Source organism: Numida meleagris, chromosome 1, assembly GCF_002078875.1.
Source record: "Numida meleagris isolate 19003 breed g44 Domestic line chromosome 1, NumMel1.0, whole genome shotgun sequence".
NCBI lineage: Eukaryota > Metazoa > Chordata > Aves > Galliformes > Numididae > Numida > Numida meleagris.
The window spans coordinates 48153440-48175376 of NC_034409.1; the positions used below are offsets into that span (position 1 = coordinate 48153440).

The 21937-nt window shown below is 38.0% G+C and overlaps 1 protein-coding gene across 6 annotated transcripts in view; it reads left to right on the forward strand.

Annotated features, from left to right (window-relative positions):
* Positions 1 to 21937, forward strand: part of ANO4 (anoctamin 4) — a 183160-nt gene that overhangs the window by 67772 nt on the left and 93451 nt on the right. For 5 of the 6 annotated variants that reach the window (XM_021411848.1, XM_021411939.1, XM_021411609.1 and 2 more), the window contains 2 exons: positions 10280 to 10416; positions 17212 to 17370. In XM_021411848.1, coding sequence (XP_021267523.1) covers positions 10280 to 10416; positions 17212 to 17370 — 296 coding nt within the window. The remainder of the gene's footprint in view (positions 1 to 10279; positions 10417 to 17211; positions 17371 to 21937) is intronic. The other variant, XM_021411757.1, reaches the window with a different exon arrangement.

Here is a 21937-nt window from a genome sequence, read left to right on the forward strand (position 1 = left end):
TCTCTACTTTTGACCTATTGTCTATGTGCCTTTTCCAGCAGCTGCAGTATTTTTCCTTAGTCTCTTGTATTCTCCTCTGGGGCAGAGCTTAGGCTGCCATCTCTGAGGCCGTCTGCAGATTTCCCCAGACTGCTATTACATGAATACTCAGCTGTCTCACTTAAGAAATTCTTTTTGTTCTACATCATTAAATGCTGATTCCTGCTGCTATTATGACGGATCACTTTACAGGAATCTATGAGGGGAGCTGGCTCTGATTTAACAGTGGGTCTTTGGTGTGGAACAAAAGAATATGCTGGGGCAAGAGTGAGAGTTTGAATTTATAATATTTTAGCATTGACAAATAAAAAAAACTGAAAATGTTATATGCTCATTTTGAGGTTTATATTTCCGTAAGGTGAAGTAGGGTCTTTAAAATAGAGTTGAGTAATTTGGTGTGCAGGAATATAATTTGTAACACTTATCTGGGCAGTAGTCTCTTGGGGACCACTAACAGTTGGTCCGTCCCCATCTTGTGACTACAGTAGGTTAGAAGGGAATTCAGACTGGCTTGTTATAGGCAGGCTGCAGAAGAAAGCTTGAGTGATAGCCACTAGTGAAGGCAGAGTAATGGCCTAAATGACCTGACACTTTTTATTCTGAAGTCCTTCCTCGAGTGTCTCCAAGCTCGCTGCAGCTATCTGCTAGCTCTGCATATTAGTTATTTAATAAAAAAAACTGACCATATGGGACAGGTTGCCCAGAGAGGTGGTGGATGCTCTGTCCATGCAGACATTCAAGGTCAGGCTGGAGGGTCTCTGAGCACCCTGATCGAGCTGTAGGTGTCCCTATTCATTGCAGGGGAGTTGGACCAGATGGCCTTTAAAGGTCCTTTCTGACTCAAACAATTCTATGATTCTGTGATAGCCCCTTCTTTGTTTCTGGCTGCACGGGAACACTCTGTAGCCAAGAGTTTAAGCCCGTATGCCCAATACCCATTCCTATCTTCATGTGCTGTAATACTTCCTTACATGGAAAGGGTGTGTTTTGAAAAATTCCTGCTTTCTTTGCACATGTTGAAAGAACACTGAAACTTGATAAAGGAGAAAATCTCATGCCCATTCTCATATGCAAATGGATTTTTAACTGTCACCCCTGGCCTATGTTTTTAATGTTCTGTAATGCTTTTCAACTGACAGCATAACATTTAAACTGACCCAATTACATACCAGTCTGACCTTTGAAATAGACTGCAGTACTAGAGTGCTTCCTAGAACATGGCACATCACCATGCCATGTGAGACTCTGTGGTGTCCTGTGTCTGACCACGCTGTCCATGGTCTTTTTATCCTCATGGTTATTTCCTGTCTTGAGATTTTATTTGTCTTTTGTGTGTCTGTGTGTTTTATTTTAGCCTAGCTGTTTCTGTAGTGCTGTGCCATTTGCAACAACACCTTTTGTCTGTCTTCCTATTTTGGAGTTAATTTTGTAGATGGTGTGGTGAGGAGATGCTCATGACATGGCAACACATGTTCAGCTGAATAAGGAACTCACCAGTGGTGACTCTGCATCATTCCTGATAGCAGAGAATGTTGTTGCTTCATTCTATTTAGCTTTACATCAATTCTGACTATATCAAAAGCTGCCTGAAGAAAAATCGGTTCTGCTAGGGGGAAAAAAAAAAAGGTAGCATTATTCCATGTGTATGTTCCCACACCTGAAAGGCTCTTGGCTGGATTTTCCACTTTACTGTCACAAACCCCATCAATCTCTTCAATTTCTTCAGAAGGAAGAGAGGATTTGCAGGTTAACCGTTTGGAAGCACAAATATGGATAAAACCAGATGCACAGAAGACAGATGTGGACTTTTCAGAAATTCTTAATGCAATACAAGAAAGTAAGTTAATGCTTGGATTTAAAATCAAGTAGATGGTCGAAGAAATCAATTGTGATACACTGAAATTATAACTGAAGGAACATGCAAATTAACAAACTGAATGATAAGTGAATACTTGTTACGAAAACCTATGAGTTCAATGAGCTATTGAAAGCCACTAAGTTATCTTTTAGTAAGATTTGGTTTATTATGTACATAAGGATTCCAGCAGTATGTATTTCCTATGCAGAAACGATGAGAAATATTGATCCATGTTACGTTAATCCATTCTTGACATTCTTGAAAAGCTCTTTGAATTATTAATGTCATATATATCCTTCAGTCTGAGACCTAAGACTGGATTTGAAATTCCAGGTGTTACAGAGTACTGGAGTATATTCACATTTTTGCACAAGGTACATTTTGGGAGCAGAAGTGATGAGCTTTTCATGACAACTGAACTCCTGCTTATCTAGGGAAGCAAGGTGGACAAGGGGGAATTATTTCAAACTAAAAAAGGGGGAATTAAGATTATGTCAGGGGGAAAATTTTCACAGAGAGAGTGGTGAGGTGCTTGCACAGGCTGCTCAGATTGTGCATGCCCTATCCCTGGAGGTGTTCAAGGCCAGGTTGGATGGGGACCTGGGCAGCCTGAGCTGGTACCTGATTTAGTGGTTGGCAAGCCTTGCCTACAGCAGCAGGATTGGAACAAAATTATTTTTAAAGCCCCTTCCAACCCAAGCCATTCTATGATTCTATAATCTTAGTATGTGGAACCACCTCTTTTTACAAGTAGTATGCTGTGGTTTGTGAAAGTGATTGATCCATCCTTCTCAAATGCAATTGCAGGATAATCTCAAGACTTCTGCTAGAAAAAACATTAGTCTTCTTAACAAAGGCTGGAGACACCCTCACCTGCCCTAAAGATTGATGCAACTCTGGAATCTAAATGAATCTGGAATTTCAGTGAGAATTTTCCATGCTATGTTGAAAAATCTTGTGCTGGCAAGAATCAAAGCACATGGTATGGTGACATTGATAGCTGGCTTCTGGTTTCCCTTTTTTTCCGGTTTTATTTTAAACTGGGAATTTTGTGTAGCAATTTTCTTAAGCTATAAATAGAAACTTACATTCTTGGTTACTAAAAGATACATAAGAATGAATCCTGCACTCTGCTGTTTTGGGTTTGGTTTTTTTTTTGTTTTTTTTTTGTTTTTTTTGTTTTTTTTGTTTTTTTTTTTTCCATAAGAATCTGTAACTATACAGTAACTATCACAGGTCCTGTGATGATAGCATCAGTTTGGGGATGGAAGGGAAACACAGGTTTGTAAAATGACAGTGGTGATCATTTGAAAATGAATCACCTGATGATTTAAGTTGTATTTTAGAGTGAACTCTATGGTTCGTAAATTAGAAAGTTTTTCCCATCAGGAACGCCACTAAACTGCCATAGCCCAGATAGAGGCCTGGGGCGAGTTGTGGATGTGGACTGGAGTGGCTGAAAAAACACTGTAATCTTTCAGAGGCTGAATATACAAGATAGATAAACAAAGATAAACAGATTCTCTGGGAAGTTACTATATCTTTATACAATAAATTGTTATCTTCTCCATTTCAGGCATGAGGGTGATTAGATTTATTAGCAATGTTTTTCCAAACTGAATTCTTCTCATATGGCCAAATCTCAACTTCTCTTGGTACTCTGCCATACTTTAATGGCATACTCTCTGATTCAAGAGGGCACAGATTTACTTACATCCTCAAATGTTAAACTTTTAGATAAAACCTCCAGTTCCTTTTCAAAGTATGTCGTCTTTCTGTGGTGATAAAAACAGGATTCATCTAATTCAAACACAAGGGTCTGCAATGAAGATATCAACATCTCAATTCATTATTTAAGTGCCTTTTACAGTCAGTGGAAAGTAACAAGGATGTCTAGATCCCAATTTGTCTCATTCTAAAGTAGGTGGCTAATACAGATTAGATGACCCACAACTTCAAAGTGGCAATTTCTCTCTGTTGCCTGCAAATGGAGTTTAGGAAGATAAGCTAACTTAAATCAATACTACAGCTTAGGCGCAAAATTCTTCACTGTGAATATGTACATTTAAGTGAAATCTACCCTATGTAAACCAAGTATTTGGAAGTGATTCTTGGATATAATATGAATTGAAGTAAGCTTCAAAATTATTTTAGCAGTTTGAATATCATTTCAAAATCAAAAAGCATCACACAAAGAATCTTCTAAGAATTAACATTTTGTTTTAAAGATGATTTTAGAGCCATATGAAAAGGATGTGACTTTTACAGCCTTGGAAACAATGTTTTTTCTTTAACCAGAATAGACACAATTGCTGCTGGGAAATTAACCTCTATAACATTCAGATACATTCTTTTCCGGAAATATAGTTTGCAAAGTCTTGTTACATGACCAAGGGAATGTCTTATCAGCTGCAGTCCTGTGAACAGCAAACAATTAGGTTAAAATATACTTAAATATTCTTTCCAAGGTGGTTGCTCGGAATAGCCATTGTTACTTTTGTTCCCAGATGTTGTTAGCATTGAATGAAAATTTAAAAAGGCTAATGATTATGCTTTTAATAACCATATTTTTTTTTCTTGCTACCGTGAGTTTCCTGAGCATTTTACTTTTCAGGAGCCATCTTGTGTAAATTTAGCTGGCTGGTAACTCCTTCCATTTGGCATACTGCTAAATGTAATTATTCAATAGTAGAGGTTTTCGTTGTTGTTGTTTTATAAAGAATTAATTACCTAAACAGTTTTCTCTGAATCTACTTTATTGTTTTCTGCACTCCTGAACCATTATTAGGCTGAGAATGAAGATAATTATCGTATTGTGTATATATACTTTCATGTGATTATACTGCTATTATCAAAGAACTAAGTCATTTCTGCTGCTTCAAAGCTAAATTCTGTGTTTGAGAACCACAGTTCATGCTTGAGTCTTAAACACACTTTTCCAAAATCTTCTTCTAAGTGTTTTACAAACAGTTTCTTCTTGACCACAGTATATTCAGAAATTATCAGCAGTCTATAAGAAGCAGTCCAGAAACAATCATTGCTAATCTTAAAATGGCTATAAACATGCACTATAAAGTAGAGGATTGCACTGGGTGTAAAACTGCCAAAGAGGATGATGCACCTGTTCTACCCTAGGTCAAGGCCAGGCTGCAGGCCTGCAGGAAGGCCCAGCTGGGCAGGACCCATGGCTGATCAGGGCAGGCCTGTAGGGAGCTGGAGCCCAGCCCTGCTGTGGCCTGGCTTGGACATGGGCTGATGGGCCTGGGGGGGATGTGGGGACATGAGCCTGGGGCAGGTGGGGGAGCCCTGGGGGGGTCTGGCCAAGGGTAGCTGTGGCTAGAGGTGCCCCTGGTGCCCTGGCAAAAGCTGGCAAAGGCTTTCATGGCTTTTTCCAAGTTATCATTCTGAGAAGTTGGGCATCTTATGGAAAAGTGGTAAATAGTTTTGTTTTTAAAAAAAGTTCTGATTTCAAAACTCTTTTCATGAATTTCTGTGATGTGCTTCTTTCCACTGCCATTGCAGTAAAATCAAAACTAAAATATCTCTGGCTTTCCAGTTTACCTTGACTCCTGCCAGGTTTAATGAAAATAAATAAATCATTTGATTATCTCATTTTTCCTCCTAGTCTGGAAGTCAGAACTCAGTGATTTTCCTGAGACAGGGTAACAGATCACTGCATAGTTACAGAATTTAGCATTTAATGTGACAGAAAGTTCTGGGCTGCAGTCAGTATAGCATTCCTTCCTTGCAGAAACATTTGAATCTGCCAGGCTCACTGACTGCAGGAAAATGCTTGTATATAAAAATCCAACAGAAAGATGCAAAAAGATTACCTGTAGTACAACAAGATGCAGAAGGACTCTTGGTTTTTGCTAGTCAAGCTTTTCTACTTTGCAATTCTCTGCAAAACAGGTGTTTTATACTCAAGCTTTTTATTATGGAGTATTTTCCAATAGTGGTGATTCTGAAATCAACCATTTTCACCATCATCTTCATGTAACAGTGCTCTGCACATACTATAAAAACTGCCGTGAAGAATTTTTAAAGAGATTCACTCTTCGGTGCTGCCTGATAGGCCTAAAAGTCTCCAAAGAGCACCTTCTGCAATATTGATCTATAACTTGCATTCCCCAAAGCTAGAGTATAGTTGGTGGCAAAATGTGACTATTTTTATAAAAACAGACTAAAAGCTGTTAATTAACAGAAACATCATCTCCAAGCAGACTTCTATCTTGCCCCAGTAATTCATAGAGTCAGCTCTCATTTTTGAATGAAAACTCTTATAGGCACCTTGAGTTTTGAGTGTCTGTCTTCGGAAGGGTAAGGGTGTAACTTTTGAATGCTCTCAGTCCAAAGAGACTTGTGGAATCACTGAGATTTCACAGGGACTCTTAGAATTTCCTAGAGTTCAGTTTCCAAAGTATGTGATTCTCCTTCACTTGGGTTAAAATTATTTGTATTCACATATTTTTTTAATTCCTCAAGGGATTCTGAATTTTCAACTCACTGATTTTTTTTTTTTCCACAAAGTGGAACATGAGGGGGAAAAATGAACATGCATATTGAGGGTAATCTAAAACCACAGGAGGAGTTCTTGATATCTCCTGTAGCAATGTGCGTTACTGTTAAATTTCATTGCCTAAAAAGATTTCACCATATACTAGTACCAGTGTGCTTCTCAAATGATAGGTCAAAAATATACATAATAAAATTATTAGATATCATTCTGTTGGGATCGTTTGATGATATATGTATTTATCATAGTCTGAAGGGAACAGAAAAAGTGGAGTCCTGACTATGCCTCTAGCAACAGTGTAGGAGTGAGTGCTCCTATTCACGGTAGTAGAATAGCTGAGTTAGGTAAAGCCAACAGAAGAGTTGCACTGGAAGTATCATCACCATTATTAAAATGAAGCAAATAAGATTTGTGGGTTTTTTAATTGCTTATTTAGTTTTGTGGCACAATATTTTATTAAATAATACTGTTTACTATCCAGTGAGATTTCGGGTAGAAAAATGTTCTCAGCTAATGTTTCGGCCCCATGTTTAGTACCAGTGAGTGAAATAATAGGAGTATGTCTTCAAAAAATAGAAACAGCAAGGCAACTGAAGTATAAAGATCTCCACATTCTCATAGCAGTGTAGCTTTCTGTGACTGGAAGAGGATCATAGGCACCTTTACTGCTGACAAGGTAGTTTAGCACATCTCTTCACTATTTATCCTGTGTGTTAAAGCTAATAACCAGCAATTACCTGTGTGCTACTGATATAAGTAGTTTTCCACTACTGGCAGTCCAGAGAAGTCCTCATAGATACTTTCACTAACCGGCTGAGATTTGCTATTTCCACAGTTTATACTGAGTTGGGCTGGATTTAAAAATAACCTTTAAATGAGATTTTGCATTCCTCACAAAACCTGAAAATAATCCAGTAATTCTCTGCTTGAAACTCCCAAACATATTTGCCCTCTCACACACCAGTTTGTGTATCTCAGACACCCACTTAAAAACATCTGTTTTGCAAGTCCAAGCATTATTGGCATTCCAGGAAGTGGCAATTCTAGTATCTCAAAAGTCTCATCAGTTATACGAGGGCAGTCTTCATGACAGGAAAAGCAGCTAGTCAGGATTATGTACAGGCAAAATTTCTTTCATTTCTACATCTTTCATTGCCCTGGTCTGCAACAGATATACATCTCTCATAATTCTCTGAGAGCTTCCCCATTTGATTATATTTGTGGGTTGTTAGTTTTTCTCACAGTTGTTTTCGGACTATTCTAGGGTGTTGATCATATACTTTTTGGAGGTGCTTTTCTGAATTTCATTTCAGTGAAGTTTCATTCAAAATGTTTTCTGTTCCAGTAGTTCTCTGAGTATTGAGATTAATTCTTCTTATTTGAACATGTGTGCAAAAACTAGTAGTCATCTACATCTATATTATTATTACCTTATGAGGTGGAATATCCAACTCCAAAGTTGCTAAAATTGAGGATTAGTATGTTATCCTAAAAACATTTAATCTGGCAGAAAAATTCTTATTGTTATGCTGTGTAGATGGAGAATACACTGTTAAAAGCATTAGAAGTTCTGAATTTCAGTTAAAAATTACATTGTTCATGTTGGTTCATTAACTTTTTATGTAGTGTGGATTATTTGGATGTGAATACCTTTCTGTTGCTGCTGAAATTTTTAGTGACCTCGTAAGCTGAAGTACTGTGGTGTAAAATGCAAGGTATGTTGTCAACATTGTCCTTATTGTGTGTGTTAAAATGAAGAATTCTTGAAGCTTTCAATAGGGTTTTTTTGTTTTTTTTTTTAATCCACCTAAAGCCATAATAACAGACTTTAGATACTATACAAGGCAGGTGCAAAAGGGCAGCAATGCTTCTGATGGACAGGAAAAGAGTAATATATGTAAACTGTAGCATAGATGCATGTCCAGGACATGAAGAAATGTTTCCCTGGCTTGTGATAGTGAAGAACAGGTAACCTACACAGTCTGTTGCATTGGAGATTTAAAGAAGAAAAATTTCTTAAACTAGGTCATAGCCCACTGAAGAAGGGAAGGGTGGAAAGGAGGTCACAAAGCACTTACGATGGCTGGGGAACAGTTTATGGCCGTTAGTTTCTGGCAGCTATTCAGTCTCTCCACAGTGGAGGAATGGGTTTTTACACCTGCAGCCAGTAGTTAGAAATGGAGCAAAGTTGCCATTAGCAATTAGAGATTTTTGGCTGTTTCCTGTTAATATAAATTAATGTCAACAGGAATGACAACTGCCTGTCACTGACTTAGGGGAACTGCAGAGAAGCAAAAGGGCCAGGGGTATATTGTACAACAGAAAAATGAGTCCAAAAGTCAGTCAGATTTGCAAAACAATGAGGAATAGTGGACTAGACAATATTCTGCCAGGAATGGCAATTATTTGACTCTGCTTCAGTCGAGGGAAGAGGCTCAGCAGCTGCCCTTTGGGAGTCCCTTCCAACACAACTCTACTGTCGTAATTCTGGGTGTTGCCTGTGAAACATGAGGCTGGAGAGGTGAATGAAACCTCTGCACAGCCGAGGCTTGATCCTCAGCAAATATATCTTTCTTATCCCCACATGCAGCTCTTCACCATTCTTTCACCCAAGATCTGCAGCCTTTGGGGTGCAGTGATAGATCTGGCTGGCTGCAGCCTGCCTGCCCCATGTTTCCCATTACTACGTCTTCTATCCATCAGCCACCCAGTCTTTGAAGCCAGTGGCCGTTATGTGGTACTGTAGATGTGCAAAGCCACTCAGCCCACAGCTTCCCATTGCCTTCTTACTCAGCAGAGCAGCTGACTCTGCTCCAACCCTGAGTACAATGCCAGCATTTAATATATTCCAAGTCTTCCAGTGCTTTTTTTTTTTTTTTAATTACAATAAAATTATCATGACAAAATACTGCATAAAAGTTGGAGGAAGTTAAACTCAGTTACTCAAGCTATTGTATCCAGTCACGCATGGTATGAGCTGACTGCTCCGTGGGGGCTCCCCATTGGACTGTCAGGGCAGGGCCTCATAGCCAGGGCCCACCCCACCACTCAGGTGGGAGTAAAGCAGCCAGGAGCACTGGCTAAGCTGCAACCCCATGCATTGGGCGTTTCTCTGGGGATGGGCCAAGGCCAGTCCAGGACTTCAGCCTGCAGGCTGGGGATCAGGATTAGGCCTAGTTAGGGGCATCAGGGTCAGACATGGCCCTGGGGTGGGCAAGCAGGGACACCCTGAATACCGTCTTGGGCTTCTCCCCATGGACACCAGTGTCTCGGACTTGAGACCCACTGACAGGCCACAAAGACAAGGGAATGTTCTCCAGGACCTTATGTCTCCTCACTTATTATTAGGTTGGGTTTAATATAGCATGACCGAGGGCTGTGCAGTCGGTAGGTCTGAATATGTTACCATTATATGTATCAAAAGATGGCAAATTTTGTGAAGGTTATCATCTGCCCTGGCTCATATATTCAGTGTCTTTCAAGTATCAGTACGTATTTGAGGTCTTCTGCCACAGATCTGTGTAACTTTTAACTTGGTATTTTGTGTAGTAGGTTAAAAATGCCTTCCTCATTGAAAGCAGTTTTTGCTGGCTATCATAAAGAAAGCAATCCTTTAAGCCGCTTATCCCAAGAGAAACCAAGGAGATAGCTAACAAATGTTTTATTGTGACAGATGATAACTTATTTGAGATCAGAGAGGTATTGTGATATCCTAAATCTTCACCAATGCTCATCAGGAGATTTTAAACTTAACATCACAGATAAAATAGAACTAAAAAGTGGGATCATTGATAATGCATTACACTCAATGTCTTCATTTGTCTCAAATGTGATTTGAACGTATGTTTTTATCTTTGTTTTTTTAGTAGCTAAGGATGTCAACATTTTTTTTGATGAGCTAGAAGGTGTGAACAGCCCTTCCAAAGATGATGACTCCCTGCTTCACCACGGTAACTTGACCAGTACTTCTGATGATGCCAGCAGGTTGGAAGTGGTGGGAGAGGTAAGAACACAGAAAATTATTAAAATAATGTCCATTATAAAAAGGGAAGAAATATAATTTTATTCAAAATCTCATTTTCTGCAAGACAAGATTTGCCTTATATTAATCCATCTGGAGCATGGACGAAGGAGGAGCACTTATCATAAATCTCATGAAAGGTACTAGGTGTCAGATACACAGCAATTTCCCATCAAGTAAAGAGCTGAACAGACTTGATGATGCGTAATATTGAGTCATAGAACTTACCAAGGAGGAATTATTGTTCATCACGTAGTCCCTTTCAAATTATGTCTTAACACAGACAAAGCATTGCGGGCTCAAGCATGAAAATTTGGGCCTAAACTGTGTCCTTTGGCCAGAAGGGAATGTGATACCCTTTAACTGTTCTAATTGCCCATGAATGCTGTGCCTACCTCAGGCAGTGAAGAGACCAGTGACTCATGCCTGGTCCTGACACCTCCATTCACCTGCCTTGGGGGTGTGACTGCATCCAGACTGTTTAACTTGGAGTGGTTACCTCCCAGCTGTGTCTGGGGATTTTTTTTGCAAAGTGCTGATCAGCACAGATCAGAACTAGCAGGAGCAATGCTAACACTTAAGAAGAATGGAAGACCATAGGATATTGTTTAGGCCTCTGCTCTGTGTCTTTTGTTTACTGGTTTAGATATGGCTTAGAAGGCATAGTTACAGACAGTAACTATTTTAGGAACTAGAGCGTTATGTGGGTCATATAGGTTGTTCCGAAAGTAATGCCTGCTATTTTTTTCCATGGAAACTACAACAGATACAAAAAGTACAATAACTCTATTTGATAGAGCAATTTTTCTTGTACTAGAAATTTCGCTCACAGAGAGCTATGCTCCTAGAATGTTTAAACAGATAATTAGAGTGACAAAATTAATTCCACTGAGAGATACGTTTGACCTTGCTCACAATTTCATCTTCCCCTTCCCTCATTGCTCTTTCACAGCTTCTCCTACAACCTACAAAGGGCCCTTTTCACCTGCTTGCATTATAATAAAGTAACCTGACATGATATTTATGTGTAGTTTTTTTGTGATCGTGTACCATGTGGTCTCTAACTAAAGGAGAGGGAAGAAAGGCACACAACCTTTGCATGTTAAAGAGGAAAACTGAGCAGGAAATGGGAAGAGAAGTGATGAGAGAGAGCTGCTGTTAATTTAACAGTGCTGCAAAACCTTTTTTCACCTGTTCAATGTATACTTTGTTGTTTTCTTAAAGGGAAAGGGAAAGTGTCTGAAAATTTTCCTAGTTTAATAGATTTTTTTTTTTTGCGTAACTGTAACTGAGGAAAATAACAATATAGGTCATTTGAATGTAAAAGAGAAAAAAAAAAAAGAGGAAAGTTTTAGCCTACAAAAAAAAAAAAAAGTTTTGAAGTCCATGGAGTCCCCTGATTTACTCCAGAAGGAAATGATACATTTTTTGGATGTTGTTATTTCAATTCATGAAAATGAATTTATAATCCAAAAACCTAAGAGAGAAAAAAAAAAAAAAAAAACCAAAGTTTTCTTGTCAGTTTGCTTAGCTGACAAGTTGAAATACTGTTTGCTTCAGTTGTTTGTTGTTCATGCTTAACCAGAAGATCCCTTAAAGAGTTTATAGATAGTGCTTTATCAACAGTACCATCAAAGAGGTAGAGCTTGATAAGGATTCAGCATGCCCTTTGACTAAAGATGCGTCATTATTTTGTTTTCTGTTTCGTTCAGACAGAGCTGAGGTCTGAGCAAATTAAAAATCATATTTTTCTTTATGTGCATTGATCAAAAAGCAGTAGGTACTAGGTATATAGTTACAAATCTTAAATCCTGGGACATATTGTCACTCGAATTTTGAAACTTTGTTTTGATTGAAGCTTCATTTTCTGAGAACTAGAGTTGCAGCAGAAGGAAGGGGAAAATGGTTTCAGACCTACACTCCAGTTCTGCGTCCATTCTGCCTTTTCTTCTACAGAGTATTAAATTAGCCTTCTGCATTCAAGGACGTTAGATTGATGAAACTGGTACAAAATTTTGATTTCTACTTAAATCAGCCTATACGACCTGTTCTTGAGATTCCAGCTAATGTAAGTAGTTTTGAAATTAAAATTGTAAAATTCACCCATACAGTCTTCAATTTAAACTCAAATTCTGACGATATTTGGGTTTAGCGTTTGTTTTAACAATCTCCTGTATAAATTGGAACTTGCACTATTATGGTAGAAAAAAAGGTTATTCATATTGCAAATAAGAACTCAGATGTTCCTTCTGGCACCTCTGATACCCTGTGCAGTTTCAGCTCAGTTTTCTTGTATTTACCAGAATATATGCTAACTATATGTTTCTTCAGTCAAATTCCTGTCTTCTTCAGTGAGCATGATCTAGAGAGACACTCTCTAAGCTCTCACAGAAAACTACAGATCTGTTGCTTTTTAACTTTTAGGCACTTTATTTTGTAGCCTACATAATTTCATTATTAGAAAAAGCTCCATATAATTAAATGTATGTTGTCAAAATGAATATACTAACCAGTGAAGATAAATGAAAAAAATACAGTGGCAGCCTCCACAAAACTGTAACTTAAGGGGACAAAATGGCATTATGAAAAAGAACATACTCTCCCATACAGGAAATACTATCCTTCTTTGATTAGAACCATGGTATAAAAGCTCAGTGCTGCTGGGTTCCTCTTTTTCCACTCAGGTTATCAAAAATATTAACCACCTCTACAAGCTGTAAAGTTGTATGCAGGGGACAGTAATTTCAAGTAGCCACAAGCAGCAGGAAAAGATGATCTCCTTAAAATTCTATGATCCTATGTTTATTGAGCATTCATATTTATAATAACTAAGTACCAAATGAAACAGGACTGAAAACATAATCTAATCTCTCCTTAAATTAGTGAACATTGTGGTCCATTCTGATCTATTTTTTTTAGAAGAGTTGCAGATACAATTTTGAATTCCCTTTGATTTTTCTATCTGCACTTTCGATTAAGAAGTTCCATTTAAAGTCTCTGTGGTTGGTGGGGTTACAAATTATCTGATTTGGGGTAATGAAATACTTAGGATAAGCCTTTAGGCAAAAGTCCTTCTAACATGTATGTGTATACGAGTCATATGTCTGTGGATGTTGATGGCTCCAATTGAGAGTCTATGGATAAGAAAACTGGTGTCTTCCTTGCAAAAGAATTCCCATTACACAACTTTAGATAGCCAGAAATGCTAAATTTATTACTAAAGTGAAGTATTTCCCATTCTGCCAATATCTTCTGGCATCCTTTTTCAGACAAAGGAATGGAGATTTGACACACATATTTAGACAACTTTTCCATGAAAAACTGCAGTCAAACCTGGTTCTAGATTTATGTGGTGTTTTTTTAAGGAAAAGTCAGTTTTGAAGTCATGACAGAGGGAAAGGAGAGGCAATGTCTGGAAAGCACGAATACCAAGGTAGCAGAAAAGTCTCTGTCTGGAGTAGTGCATACCTAGAATGCTGAAGATGGTACAAAAAGCCCTGCAGCTGCTGTTTCCTAACACTAACAAGCTAATTTGAGTGTCTCCATCTCATGTAAGGCATCTGCACCCTCAGAGTTCTTTTAACAAGTTCGATCTATAAATCCTCCTTACAAGCTATAACAGGGTGACAAGTGTTCCTTCTTGGAGCCCATACCAGTCTACTAGAGTATCACTCTGGATTTGTCATACTGAATTCCTAAAAAGAAAAGTACTTCCAAGTACAGACAATATTGTCCAAGTTGCCCTTCTGGAAGAAAAATGACAGTACTGGAGTTGGGACTGTTTCACAGGTCCAAGAGATAGTAATTGTCTCAGGCAGTCATATTTATAGAGAAATAAATCCGACAGGATAAATACCTTATCTAAATCTCTTAGACACCCCTTTAATGTTCTATATGCACTGAGGAGTCAGTGTAGGCTAAAGGAATTTTCTTCAGAGAAAAGTGAAACCTAGGAAGCCAGAGGGCAAATTTCTTTTTCCAATGGATTCACTGCTCCTCATGGAGAAATATACATTCCTTGTGGTATAGTCTGCACTGGTCTGTATTACCATCTTAGTTCTGATCATGAGTGTACATTTGAAGTGAATCTCTCAGTAGGCCCTACCCATGCTTTGGATTGCACTGCAGAGCAATCTTGAATTTCAAACCTGTATCCTTCCTTGATGCAAATAAATTGTGAGATATACTAGAGCTGATAACAGCCAGAGAGTCTCTGAAACCACACTGGAGTGGGCCCAAAGTAAACCCTCAAGCCTACGTGGTATGTACAGCAGGCCCTCAGCACAGATTGTTCTACTCTACTCTGTGGATACATTCCCATTGCACTGCTTTATGTGCTAAAACACACATGGTGTCTGTGGGACCTGCAGAAATGGAAGGATGGTTCAACTGGAGGCTTAGAAATCAGAGCAGGACCACTAAGCTGGCCCACTGGCCCACTGCCCCTAAATCTTCTGCTTCACTGTTCTTTTATTTAAATACTCTTTTTGGTTTTTCATGTCTTCTCAACATAGTTTATAGAAAAAAAATTGACTGTGTTTCCTGAGCTGTTTTCATATTTAATGCTCTATGAAAAATACTTCTGATATCCTGATAATATAATTTGTCAGCATTATATGCAGTATAGATATAAATGATTTGTTACCGTTATTCCCTAGGGCTTAAGTCTTTTTTCTTGCTTTCATTTTCAGCTTAAAGAACAGCTCCCACTATATCAAGTCTGTATTAAGCTACGTCAGGAGTCAGGCACTGAGGTCAAGGAATCTTAGAAAAATTCCCCTTTCTCCTTGCAGTAAACTGAGTGTACCAAGGGGATGGGACATTTGGGATGCTTTCATTGATTTTTCCATTTAAAGAAAACGCTCACTGAGAATCAAGAAGTAAGCTTACATTTAACTCCTTGAATTGGATTTATCTTTTTTTTTTTTTTGTAAGAATCATTTGTACTTTTTTTTTTAACCCTTTTTTGTAACTGAAGTTAAAAAGCAGTTCTCCTAACAGAAAGTATTTTGAAAATTCCTCACTTTTCCTACAAGTGAAAGGCAATTTAATTTTTTTTCCTGGGGATTAGATCACATATTACAGAGTGTGGCTTTTTATGGGAGGAATGATTGAGAAAATTCTAGGAAGAGAAAGAGGAATTAGCCTAACCCTCCCTTCAACTTGAAGGCAACTCATCTTGATGCCTCTGAAGTCCCTACCCATTATCCCTCTCTGAGGGAAAGCTGTTTCATTCCATATCTCATTCAATGTATACATTTCTTGAACAAAATTGCTTGTATCAGAAATAGTGTTGCCAGTAGGAGTAGGGAAGTCATTCTCCCTCTGTACTCAGCCCTAGTGAGGTCCCACCTCGAATACCGTGTCCAGTTTTGGGCCCCTCACTGCAAGAAAGACATTGAGGCCCTGGAGCATGTTCAGAGGAGAGCGATGAAGCTGGTGAGGGGTCTGGAGCACAGGCCTTATGAGGAGTGGCTGAGGGAGCTGGGATTGTTCAGTCTGGAGAAGAGGAAGCTCAGGGGAGACCTCATCATTCTCTATAACTACCTGAAGGGAGGTTGTAGTGAGCTGGGGGTCAGCCTCTTCTGTCTTGTAACTAGTGACAGGATGAGGGGGAATGGCTTCAAGTTGCGCCGGGGGAGATTTAGGCTGGACATTAGGAAATACTACTTTTCTGAAAGACTGGTCAGGCGCTGGAACGGGCTGCCCGGGGAGGTGGTGGAGTCACGGTCCCTGGAGGTGTTCAAAAAGCGTTTAGATATAGCATTGAGAGACATAGTTTAGTGGGGTTATTGGTGGTAGGTGGATGGTTGGACTAGGTGATCTTGTAGGTCTTTTCCAACCTAGCTAATTCTATGATTCTATGATTCTATGAAAATGCTCCATACTCACAAGCTGCCACAAAATTTCAGTTTGGTTGAAGGAAAAAATTTAACCCCTGGGCAAAATTTGTATGATGTGGAAGTAATGTTTAATTGTGAGGAGAAGCTGCAGAGGATTTCATCTCATGAATTTCCAATGCAGACCAGAAGTTTGCCTGTTAGATCTCAGGAGAGGGACCCACTTGACCTCTTATTAACAAAGCTTTCTTCTTTCTCTCTGAGCAGAAATTTGAACAGGAGCATTCTTTGCTGGAAATAATCAAGAAATAGTATTTATTGCCTTTATGTATCGCTTGACCAAACACCAAATTAATCCAGTGGGTTGCCTCAGCTGTTCCATAAGCCAGAAAAATTCTGTAGTTAGTCTGATGAGGTATGCTGAGGAAGGTACAAGGCTGTGTCCTTTGAGGGAGAGGAACTACTGTGATTGCAAAGCAATGGGAAACTTTGTACCGAATTCACTGTTTCTCAATTAATGTTCAAGCCACTGATGATTATTCTCAGATATACAAAGACATTCTACTACACTATGTTCTTTTATATTTAAATTTCACTTACATTACTTTCTGCTTTATTTTTTATGTGAAAAGTTATTCCCAATTTTCTGGAGGGTGGTGGGAGAGGAATGTTGACTTACATTTTCCATTCTCTCCTGTCCCATATCTATATGACCAAACATCTACCGAAGAAGACTTCCTGGTTTTGAAATGGGGAAACATGTATTTCTTTCAGACAATCTCAGAGACACTGTATGTAAAGTACCTGAAAATTTGAATGTCTTGTTACAATTCCTTATCTTTCATTTCGAGTATTACTGAAAACTTGACACAACTGCTGATGCAACAACTACCAAGGCAAATTAACATTATTGAATTGTTTGAATTTCTCTTTACAGGAAGTACCTGATAAAAACAAAGCCAATGGATTGTATTTTAGAGATGGAAAATGTCGGATTGACTACATCCTGGTATACAGAAAATCCAATCCACAGACAGAAAAGAGGGAAGTATTTGAAAGAAATATCAGGGCAGAAGGAATTCAAATGGAAAAAGAGGTAAAGGAGTTTCCCTGAAAAAAAAATTTAAACATTTAAATCTGTGCACAATATGAATTGTGTTTACTCTGAAACCCCTTTGCTCTGTTTTAGTAGCAGAAAAATGCTTTTAAAGCATGACTAAATATAGACTACTTATTGCCAGAGCAGCAGGAAAGCATAGCCTAAAGGAAAATCAGACACATGGGTTGAAGTCCAAAACAGGCCATTAGAGTCATCTTTTTCAATCTTATGCACAAGTAGGCCATAGAATTTCATCCTTTGAGTTGTGCAAATAGAGAAAACAAGTGCTGGGTTTGGATGGCCTAAATTCTACTGAGTGCAGTGCTCATTTCTGCACAAACATTTCCTACCTGTTCCACTCCTTGCTGAGGATCTTGGACCTTGTTCCAGAGATCTATCAAGACTCCTACCTTCCTTTTCTTGTCAGCTAAGGTGTAGGGTCTTAGGCGATATTTTGGTAGTTTGAAAACAGACTACAATCTCCCTTGCTGTCTTAATCATAAACATTAAAATAGTTGAAAAGCGCATATGAATTTCTTATGTCAATATTATTTCTAACACAGTGTCCTAAAACAGTGAATCTTTTCTGGACAGGAGTGTAAAATGAATGTAAACTGCCTAAAAATGTATTGATAAGATATACAAAAGAGTCTTTTTTTTTTGCCTAGGTCTTGTTTTTTCTTAAACTTTCTTAAGTATGTTTAAATGGGACTTAAATCTCATTTCCATGCAGAATAGATATAGTGGATACTTAGTTTTTCTAGAGCTTGATCAGCTTACACTCATGTCGATATGCATTGTTGGTCTGCCACTGATGCAAATGGTATGGGAATTTTCAGGTTATAGACATTGGTAAACTATTTGAATGCCATACATTATCTTTCCTTCTGTCACTGAAAGTTTGGTATATGTATAGATATTCTACCTGTGTGCTTAAAAGGCATTCTTTGCAGAACAGTGGGTTAAGGAATAGAAGCTGTTTCTCTCCACTATAATTGTTTCTTTTTGTTACTTTTTTTTTAATGAACCAGGTACTGGTAGATGTAAATGCATGTCACTGGTTATGCCTAACAGTTGCCCTAAACTATTCCCTCAAATAATCTGGAAGTTAGCATCTTTGGTGCTGAAGTTGTTGCTGGATGTTTTAAATGGCAGCCATTGTTCCTTTATTACATATGCTTCTTGTAAAATTACCAATGGCTGAAAGAGTTGCAAAACAAGTCCTGAGAACATGGGAGTGCTGCTGTGGTTGTGCAGCTTCATATCCTAGACTTCTGCCCTGGCTCCACCAGGAGAAGCATCGAAAATATCTCTGAAGTTTGGGAAGTGTAGAAAATATGGAATAAATTCTCCAAGTTGATACGTCTGTTTAACAGTTTTGAAATAATCTTGCTATTCTGTGATTTTTTCAGTTCTTGCCTTTTACTGTGCTGTGCTAAGATCAGCAGTGAAAATTATGAAATCTCTTTATATTTTAAGTATTATGAAACTTGCAGCATTCTACACAAAGAACTTTTTCAACTTGATGATTTAAGTGCTTACCATAGGCTTTCCTTGTGCCTTTCAAGATCATTTACTTGGAGTTTCCTGCTCAGGCTGCATGAATGTTCTTCCCGTTTGATTATTCATTTCAGTTTCTATTATGCTACTGACATGCAGTTTTATTTCTTATTAATCTCATTTGGCCTTGGTGTGACTTCTTTCTGGCATCAGTAATTGTACATTTTCTAAACTAAGAGTGATCCAAATGAGGCTGAGCTACATGACTCAGGATAATGTTTTTAAAATCTAGGATACCAATCTTTTTAAACTTATGACTCTGACCTAAAATTAAACCCTAGTATGTATATTTTATGATCACTTTAGTTTCCAAATTGAATTATAATCTTGAAAGAAATAAGTACATTCTTGGTACACCCTCTCTCCTTTTCTGTAGAGTAATACCTGTGCTGTGTAACACTTAGATTTTAACATTGTGGTCTGATTGGTTAATGCCTAGATTATTTCCCATGATTTTCTACTTCTCCGTTTTGGTGAGATCATGCAGGGTTTCAGTTCTGGAATATTTTAACGTAGACCTCTTTTCTAATTGTTGTTCATATAAGATATATTCCTTCCACTGGGAAAAGTTTGCGCACAGATAAAATGAGAGAATTGTTTGTTTTTATGACCAGAGAATGTATACAGAAACAGCAGGTTGTTACTGCTGGACTGAGAGATATATTTTTGTATTCCATTAATCTGTGTGGTGGTAGGTTCATTCTCCTTTGGCTACTGGCAGTCCATATATTGACATTTGAGTATGTTAGTCCTGTTTTTAATGTTCAGTTGGAGACAGAAAACTTACAGCCCTCTTCTCAATGCTGTATTGAAACCATGTTCCTCAGAAAAACCGCAGTGAAAGAATAATGCACTGCAGTGACTAGCTAACAAGCATAACACAACAAAATACCCAGGAAATGGTGGGTGCAGGGAGATAAATATTTACTTAACTGCATAAAATGAAAAAGTGAATCTGAAATGAATGAATGAATGTTGAGATAACTTGAGGCATAGCTTCAGAATCATGTAGCTGAGAAAGGTCTGAACAGATATGTTTCTGACTGTATAAAATGATTATAACATTTTACAAGTATTGCTCAACGAATTCACACTCAAATTCTTCAGCTGTATCACACCATTCTCCAGTGCAAGTTATGCTGGTTTTTGTGCTTTGTATAACCAGTACTAAAGAACAAGGTGATTTCTGGCCAAGGAACCAATCACTGAATTAGTAAAGATGTAGAAAACAGAGGTCTAAGAGTGAATGAGTGACCTAGGAGAGCAGCATAAATTATTTTCTGACCCTTCTCCCTGCTTTTCAGTGTTTTCTGGGTGTGTAAGAGATGACTGTGCTGTCCCAGTCCAATATGGATCACACATGTGATGAAATGCATAGAAGCTCTCAGAGAGTGCAAAGTGTAGGTTGCTCTAGGAAGAGAGACTGTATTTTCTTCTCATCAAGATGTACAATTAGGTATATTCATTTGTCCTTTTTAGTGTTTCACAAGAGAGGTAAATATGATATCCTGGCTCTGGGATTCTTGATGACCACAATGTTTCATTTTTTTAATACTCTTTGAAATAGACTTGTGTATTGAGTAAAATGAAGAAATAGTCTTCAAAGGAAGCAAGTTCTTATTAGAGTTGAGGTATCAATAGCAACGCCTGTTTGCAGGCACAGAAGCTTTCTCTAAACATTACATGGGACCGATGCCTGCCAGAGGTGACTGGCAATGATTAACAGGAGATGTAATATGAATGTCTACATTCCGAGTGTATGCTTCAGATCCACCCAAATCTTGGATAGTCCTGAGACTAAGATCAATCCATTGACTCTAAGAAAGAAATACTTACCATCACTTTTATATGAAGAGAAAATGCAGATTGCGTCTGTCATTCCAAATACAGTGTTCATCCCTCTGAGATAGTAAAAAAACAGCATTTTTTCTGGAAACTTTATCGTTTCAAGAGAAAATGAAGATTCAGAATTACATCGAGCGCATATTTTTCACAGGTATAAAGATTTATAAATACAATGCAAATGCTAGATAGAGGTAGGGTGCTGCTGGAAAGAAATCTGTATAAAATTGGATTTCTAATTCTTAAGAGAAAAAGATCAGCTGAGGTTTGAGTAAATACTGTATATACGAAAAGATGCTGATGTTGTGTAGAAACTAGCCAAGTAGGAATAGACTACGTTTAATCTGAGCTTGGCATGTTTTTGTGTGTTGGTTTTGTTTTTTTTAAATTTTGCTTCTTATGACTGCACTAAACTACTCATACAGTGCTACGAAAAGTATTAAATATGTTTTGCTTTGCATTTTGTCCCAAATTTTTAATTTATAATTTGGAAATTGATTTGATACCAACTTTATTTGAAAAGATGTTGGACATATCAGTAGAAACCGATAGGTAGAAATTTAGAAAGGGAAACTATTAAGTAGTGAAAGAAGCGTTCAGGCCCTATATTTTATGTATTTTACATATTTTTGTATTCTAATTTTTCAATATAAAAGTAATGAACTGCTATAAAGCATTCCTTTCTTACCTAACAAGCAAGTCTCCTCACAGTTATTGACTGTTTCAGGAACTAGTCTAAGATATTTCACAGAAAGCAGTCAGTCCTTTTGGGCTGATGCCTCCACATCAGTCTTTGAGTCTCCCAGCTGAAAGACGTTAGGTTAGCGTGCTGGTGCGTTTTTCAGGAATAATTCAAACTGTATGTTTTTTCTGTTGCGTGCCTGATTAAAAATTTAAACATTGCCAACGTAAGTGTCAAGTTGTCACCAGTGTGTCCCAAATTGCATTTGCTCTCTGCCTCAAGCAGTAGCTGACATTTCTGGGGCAACACCTGGCAGCTGATATGCAGCTGGTGTATACAATAGGTGTTCTGTAAAGAAATAAAAAAAGAAGAGAAGGGGAAAGGGAAGAGAGGGAAAGGAAAGGAAAGCTCAATATAAGCATCACTCTTGTTTTATGAAGAAGTATCTACTAGCAGGAATATTCTTAACCAGAAACTTAA